Source organism: Colobus angolensis, unplaced genomic scaffold (assembly GCF_000951035.1).
Source record: "Colobus angolensis palliatus isolate OR3802 unplaced genomic scaffold, Cang.pa_1.0 Scaffold54, whole genome shotgun sequence".
Classification (NCBI taxonomy): domain Eukaryota; kingdom Metazoa; phylum Chordata; class Mammalia; order Primates; family Cercopithecidae; genus Colobus; species Colobus angolensis.
The window spans coordinates 82254-90179 of NW_012118932.1; the positions used below are offsets into that span (position 1 = coordinate 82254).

Below are 7926 nucleotides of genomic sequence, written 5' to 3' on the forward strand. Positions count from 1 at the left end.
AGAAAGAGAGAGAGAGACACAGACTAGAGCAGGCTGGGTGCAGTGGTGTGTGCCTGTGGTCCCAGCTACTTGGGAGGCTGAGGCAGGAGGACTGCTTGAACCCAAAAGAGTTCGAGGCTGTAGTGTGCTATGATCATGCATGTGAACAGCTGCAGCACTCCAGTCTGCATGACACAGTGAGGCCCTGTCTCTAAAAAATATAAAAATTTTAATACAAAAAATACTAGAGTAGATACAAGACTTCATTTATTGAAAATCTAATGTCTTTTTAAAACTGAGCTCAGAGTTCTGCATGACTTATTTGTTGCTGTTATTGATCTGTTTACTCGTTTTTCCTACAAGTCTTGTTATTTTTCACGTCCAATTTTGAAGAAAAAGGTTTTTCAGGAAAGCATACATCGCATTATAGCAGAAGCACCTATAGTGCCTTGGAAAAAGTGAAAAAGTTGCATAAATATGTGAACCCATTAAAAAATAAACAATTCTGCGTGTGTTTGCACATACATACATAACATTTATGAAAGTATATACAAAAAATGTAAAGAGAGATTATATCTGGAAAGTGCATCTGGAGAGCTGAAGGGGTAAAGGGACCTAAACATTTTTCAGTTTATAACCTGTTTGAATAACTTTTACCATAATTATGAATTATTTTCATTAAATAAAGTCTAGTAAAATTTAAAAACAAACTGACCTCTAATAACCTTTTTTCCCAGTGGTTGAGCTCAGTACCCATACCACCTTGATTTTCAAGCTCCATTCCCTCCAGAACTGGACAATCAAAATGTTTTCGTGCTTCCTCCTAAGAACCAGAAAAAAAATCAGAAACAAATATGGTACAAAAGCACTATAAGATAGTGGCAAACTTTTCATCACATGAATATAATAAGTTAACATTAGAGACTTACTTCATTGAGAAAAGAGAATTTCCTTTTAAAATATGGTTTTTAATATAATTAAATATTTTGATGCAGTCACACTCTTCTTTGCTAGGAAATTACTACTTCTTTTAGCAACTTTTCTTCTCTCTGAAGATTTTCACTTTTGTACCATATAGTTAAAAAAATGTTACAGACTAGGATGATTGACAGTTGTAACTCATGTCAATAACAATTTAAAATTTTTTATTTTATTTTAAATTGACAAGTTATAACTATATTTTTATGGAGTATAGAGTGATGTTATGATTTATGAATACAATTGAAATAATTACATTGAGCTAATACAGCCATCATTTCAAATACTTATTTTTTGTGAGAACATTTTAAATTTACTCTCAGTAATTTAAAACTGTGCAATACACTATTATTAACCATATTCACCACGCTGTGCAATAGATCTCAAAAAAAAAGAAAAAAAAAGTGTTACTCCCGTCTGTGATTTTGCACCCTTTAGTCATCACCATTTTCCCCACCCCAGCCTCCATAACCACTACCCTCTGCTTCGGAGTTCAGTAGTTTTAGATGTCACATGTGAAATGTGACAACATCAGGTATTTGTCTTTCTGTTCCTTTTTAGCACCATGTTCTTCAGTTTCACCCATGTTGTTACAAATGACAAAAGTTCCCGCCTTTTTAAGGCTGAATACATTGTTAGTGCTGTCAACTTCCTGTGCAGTCTGCCGATATCTGTATGACTTGATTTCTCCATAACTTAACTATTAATAGCCTTCTGTGGACTAGAAGCCTCACCAATAACTGCACAGTCAATTCACACATATATTGTATATTTTATGTATTATGTACTGTATTCTTACAATAAACCTAGAGAAAATAAAATGAACACATTCACTATTCATTGAGTGGAGTCGGTCCCCATAAAGGTTTTCATCCTCATCTTCACGTTGAGGAGGATGAAGAGGAGGGGTTGGTCCTGCTGTCTAAGGGGTGGCAGAGGTGGCAGAAAGTCCACAAATAAGTGGACCTCAGCAGTTCCAACCTATGTTGTTCAAGGGTCAGTTGTATATAACACACTTTCTTTAGCTGATTCCGTAATGGGGCTACTGTAAATAGTGCTGCACTGAACACAGGAGTGCAAACATCTCTTCGACAAACTGGTTTCAAATCTTTTGTATAAATATGGAACAAGGATTGTTGGATCATATGGTAATTCTATTTTTAGTTTTTCGAAGAACTTTCAGCTTTCCGTAATGGCTGTACTAATTTATACTATCCCCACATCCTCACCAACACTTCTTATCTTTTGTTTCTTTTCTTTTCTTTTTAAAACATGGAATACTTCATGAATTTGCACTGCGGCCACGCTAATCTTCTCTGTATCATTCCAATTTTAGTTTTTGTGCTGCCAAAGCAAGTCCTCTTTTGTCTTTTTGATAACAGTCATTTGACAGGCATAAAATGACATCTCATTGTGCTTTTAACTTTCATTTCCCTAAGGATTAGTAATGTTGAGCATTTTTTCATGTACCTGCTCACAATGTGCATGTCTTCTTTTGAGAAACGTCTATTCACGTCCTTGGCCCATTGTTTAAATGGGCTATTCTTACACAGTTGTTTGCATTTCTTGTATATTAACGCCTTTTCTAATGTATGGCTTGCAAATATTTTCTCTCAGTTTCTAGGTTGTCTCTTCACATTTTTGTTTCCTTTGCCGTGCAGAGGCTTCTTTGTTTGATGTAATTCCATTTGTCCACTTTTATTTTTGTTGCCTGTACTTTTAGAGTCCAATCCAAAAACTCATTGCCCAAACCAATGTCATGTAGTCGTCCCCTTATGTTTTCTTCCACTAGTTTTACAGTTTCTGGTCTTAAGTTTATTTAATACATTTGGAGTTGGTTTTTGTATATGGTGTGAGATAAAGGTCAAATTTCATTTTTGTGCATATGGATATCCAGTTTTCCCTACACCATTTATTGAAGAGACTTTTCCCCATTGTATATTCTTAGCACCTTTATTAAACATCAATTAACCATAATTGGTTAATCATAATCAAGTCAATAATCATAACGTATTCTGTTCCATTCATCAATGTGCCTATTTTTATGCCAGAACCATAACATTTTAATTGCCATTCCTTTGCAGTACAGTCTGAAATACTGCAAAGCTGGAGGCATCACACTGCCTGAACAGTTTTGTTCTTTTTGCTCACGATTGCTTTGGTTATTTTTTTTTTTCTTTTTGGTGTTTTTGTGGTTCCATATGAATTTGAGGAGTTTTTTTCTACTTCTGTGAAAAATGACATTGGAATTTTGATAGGGATAGCGCTGAACCTGTAGACTGTTTTGGGTAGCATGGACATTTTAACAATACTAATTCTTCTACTCCATGAACACAGGATACCTTTATATTTATTGTGTCAATTTATTTCATCTAGTTTTCAGTATACAAGTCTTTTACTTCCCCGGTTAAATTTATTCCTAAGAATTCTGTTTTTTTTGGTGGGGGGGGGGTAGCTATGGTAAATGAGATTGTTTTCTTGATTTCTTTTTCAGGTAGTTTTCTGTTAGTATATAGAAAACTACTAATTTTTGTGTGTTGATTTTGTATCCTGCAACTTTTACTGTATTTATTAATCCTCACAATTTTTTGATGGAGTCTCTAGGGTCTTCTATATATAAGATCACGTCATCAGCAAACAGCAACTATTTCACTTCTTCCAGTCCTATTTGGATGCCTTTTATTTATTTCTATGGCCTGACTGCTCTTGCAATGACTTCCAATACTATGTAGAAGTGGTAAGAGTGTTCCAGATCTTGGAGGAAAGGCTTTCCATTTTTCACTAATAAGTATAAGGTTTGTTGTGGGTGTCTCTTATATGGCCTTTATTGTGCTGAGGTACCTTCCTTTTGGACCTACTTTGGTTAGTTTTTAATCATAAAAAGACGCTGAATTTTGTGAAATGATTTTTTTGCATCTATTGAGATGATCATATGGTTTTTGTCCTTCATTCTGTCAGTTACTGATTTGCTATGTTCAGCCATCCTTGCACGCTGGGGATAAATTTCACTCGATCATGATGGATGACCTATTTAACGTGTTGTAGAATTCAGCTTGTTAGTATCTTGTTGCAAAATTTTTGTACTTATGCTCATCAAGAATATTAGCCTGTAATTTTCTTTTCTTATGGCCTTGTCTAAATTTGTTATTAGAGTATTGCTGCCCCGGTAAAAAGAGTCTGGAAGTAATCCCTCCTTCTCAATTTTTTGGAAAAGTTTGAGAAGGACTGGATTATTAGTTCTTCTTTAAACATTTGGTGAAATTCAGCAGTGAACTTGGTCCTGGGCTTCTCTTTGATGGCAGACTTTTATTACTGATTCAATCTCATTACTCATTATTGGTCTGTTCAGATTTTTTATTTCTTCATGATTCAGTCTTCGTAAGTTGTATTTGTCTAGGAATTTGTTCATTTATTCTAGGTTATACAGTTTGTTGGTATATAATTGTTTATAATAGTCTCTCATGATCCTTTGTGTTTCTGTGGTTTCAGCTGTAATGTCTCCTCTTTCACTTCTTATGTTATTTGCATCTTCTTAGTCTAACTAAAGGTTTGTCACTTTTAACTGTTCAAAAAATCTATTCTGGCCAGGCACAGTGGCTCACGCCTGTAATCCCAGCACTTCAGGAGGCTGAGGCGGACTGATCACCTGAGGCCACCAGTGCTCCCTCTGTTGTGACACATCTCAGGATTAGTGGTACTATTTCTATAATGACTGATCATTTGGAGTCTGTATTAGTCAAGGTTCTCCAGAGAAACAGAACCAATAGAATGTGTGTATACATCTACATATATGTACACACAGAGAAAGAATGAATATGAGATGAGGGGAGGACGAAATTTCCCTTTTTTTTTTTTTTTTTTTTTGAGACAGAGTCTCACCCTGACCAACATGGTAAAACCCCGTCTCTACTAAAAATACAAAAATTAGCCAGGCATGGTGGCGGGTGCCTGTAATTCCAGCTACTCGGGAGGCTGAGACAGGAGAATAACTTGAACCCAGGAGGCAGAGGTTGCAGTGAGCCGAGCTCGTGCCACTGCACTCCAGCCTGGGTGACAAGAGGGACACTGTCTCAAAAAAAAAAAAAAAAAGTTGCTCAGTAGAATAAAACCTTGCTCACTGGGTTCTATCTGTCCTTTAGTTAGAGATTTCCAGAGATGGGAAATAGCCCAAGAGTAGTGCAAAACTTTGTACGTCAGAGAGCCGTACAAAGTCAAGGAAAAGGGGAAAGGAGAATAGCCATGGTACCCAAATATTTGGCCCAGATATTCTGGATGTTTCTGTGAAGGTGTTTTCTTGAATGAGAGTAACATTGCAATCCGTGGAATCTGAAGAAAACATCACCTTCCATAATGTGGGTAGGCCTCATCCAACCAGGCGAAGGTCGGAGGAGAACAAAGACCCACCTCCCCTGAACAAGAAGTCATTCTGCCTTTGGACTCCAAGGGCAACTCTCCCCTGAGTCTCCAGCCTGCTGGCCTATCCCATCAGATTTGAACTCACCAAGCTTCCACAGTCAGGTGAGCCAAATCCTTGAAAGTCATCTCTTGGCCAAGTGTGGTGACTCATGCCTGTAATCCCAGCACTTTAGGAGGCTGAGGCAGGAGGACTACTTGAGCCCAGGAGATCGAGACCAGCCTGGGCAACATAGTGAGACCCCATCACTACAAAAAAAATAAACAAAATTAGCTGCGCATGGTGGTGCGTGCCTGTAGTCTCAACCACTCGGGAGGCAGAAGTTGGAGGATCACTTTGGCACAGGAGACAGAGGTTGCAGTGAGCCGAAACCACTACACTCCAGCCTGGGTGACAGAGTGAGACCCTGTCTCAAAAAAAAAAAAGAAAAAAAGAAATCTCTTCCTCCCCTCCTCTCTCATATTGTTTCTCTGTGTATACGTATATGATATATACACACATCCTATTGGTTCTGTTTCTCTGGAGAACCTTGACTAATACAGACACCAAAGAAAATGATCAGTCATTATAGAAATAGTACCAGTGATCCTAAGAGGCATCACAACAGAGGAGGCACTGGCCTAAAGCACTGGGTGGGATAGGAGCTGTGAGAACCATTGACAAGTTTCCATTTCCTCAGATTTCTCGTGGCCCGTAGCTTTATTGCATAGCCTTTATATGACTTTGCCTACTATAGGCTCTAAAATATTATAAGTTCTTAAACAATAATGATGAGTAAAGGAAGGACCACAGTAAAGGAAAAGAACAGATGGCTCATGAGACGTGAAGTTTGGTAATACTTACAACGACACGAGGTGTTACCAGGAGATACACAGTGTGACGAACTATCTTATTATCTCGAATATCCCATAATCTCTCCACTTTCCGAACTACTTTATCACTCCATTGATATAATCCAAGACTGTAATTATAGAATTAAAATACAATTATTATTGAAAATTCACCATTTTAAATGTAAAAATATTTACATTTACTGTAAAAAGTCTTTATAAATATCAATATGAAATTAAAATGTTTGAGAACCTCCTATGTACCAAGTCCAAACAAAGTACTTGATAAGTATTTTCCTTTCTACATTTTTTTAAATTTAATTTTTTGGTTGGGTGCAGTGGCTCACACCATAACCCCAGTACCTCAGCAGGCCGAGGTGGGAAGATTACTTGAGCCCAGGAGTTTGATACCAGCCTAGGCAACACAGGAAGACCTTGTCTCTACAAAAAATTTAAAAATTAGCTGGGCGCAGTAGTGCAGGCCTGTGGTCCCAGCTACACAGGAGGCTGAGGCCGGAGAATCACTTGAGCCCAGGAGGTTGACGCTGTAGTGAGCCATGTTCATGCCACTGCACTCCAGATGGGGTGACAGAGCAAGACCCTGTCTCAAAAACAAAATAAATAAAATAAAATAAAATTATCCAGGCATGGTAGTGTATGCCTGTAGTCCCAGGTACTCACAAGGCTGAGGCAAGAGGATCACTTGAGCTCAGGAGTTCAAGGCTGCAGTGAGCTATGTTCATATGGCCACACTCCAGCCTGGGTGACAGAATGAAATCCAGTCCAAAACATTTTTTTAAATTTATTTTTTATTTTTTTGTTGAGACAAGGTCTGCTATGTTGCCAAAGCTGGCCTCGAATTCCTGGCCTCAGGCCATCTTTCCACCTCAGCCATTCAAAGCTCTGGGATTACAGGTGTGAGCCATTGGGCCTAGCCTTGATAAGTATTTTCAAATTTCATCTTTTCAACAACCCTATGAGATTTTCATCACTATTCTGCAGATAAAGACACAAAAGTTCAGGGAGATGAAGTAACTTGTTCAAGTTCACATAGCTAGCACTTGGCTAAGATGACAATGAATTACTTCCTTTTGACAAGCGTTCAGGATAAAATGAAAGCAAGTTCACAGATATCCAAGGATATAAGGAAACATAACCAACAAAATGCCATATTAATTTAGTGGGAAAGTAGAATGTATCTAATACCTGTGCTGTGAAGCTGATTATTCATGTAGAAAAAAAAGGTTAAATCCCTTTTTCACCACATACAAAAATAAATTCCAGAAAGATATAAGCAAAAATGACAGAGTAAAAATCTCTCAAATTTCTCTCCTCTATGAAAGCAATAAGAAAACTACCCAAATTGGTGAAATCAACTTTGTAAACTTTGGAAATTAATCAAAGATTTATAGCAATGCAGAAAGCATTTATTCATGAAAAATGGATGAATCTCTGTAGAAACAGGAGCAGTGCGGTGCGTTTCCACGCCCTCTCTCCAGCTTTGGGGCAGCCTTGAAAACCGACAGCCCACACTCATGGTGAAAACAAGTAACCTGACAGCCACTGTAGCAGGCAGAACAGGGTTAATTGGGAAAATGAATTTAAAAACATGCTCTAGCCGGGCGCGGTGGCTCAAGCCTGTAATCCCAGCACTTTGGGAGGCCGAGACGGGCGGATCACGAGGTCAGGAGATCGAGACCATCCTGGCTAAAACGGTGAAACCCC

The 7926-nt window shown here is 38.0% G+C and overlaps 1 protein-coding gene across 1 annotated transcript in view; it reads right to left on the reverse strand.

Moving 5' to 3' along the window:
* The window catches only part of LMLN (leishmanolysin-like (metallopeptidase M8 family)), a 73504-nt gene that overhangs the window by 34659 nt on the left and 30919 nt on the right, over window positions 1-7926 (reverse strand). The window contains exons 10-11 of the mRNA XM_011961246.1: window positions 6215-6332; window positions 695-802 (exon numbers count right to left, since the gene is read on the reverse strand). Coding sequence (XP_011816636.1) covers window positions 695-802; window positions 6215-6332 — 226 coding nt within the window. The remainder of the gene's footprint in view (window positions 1-694; window positions 803-6214; window positions 6333-7926) is intronic.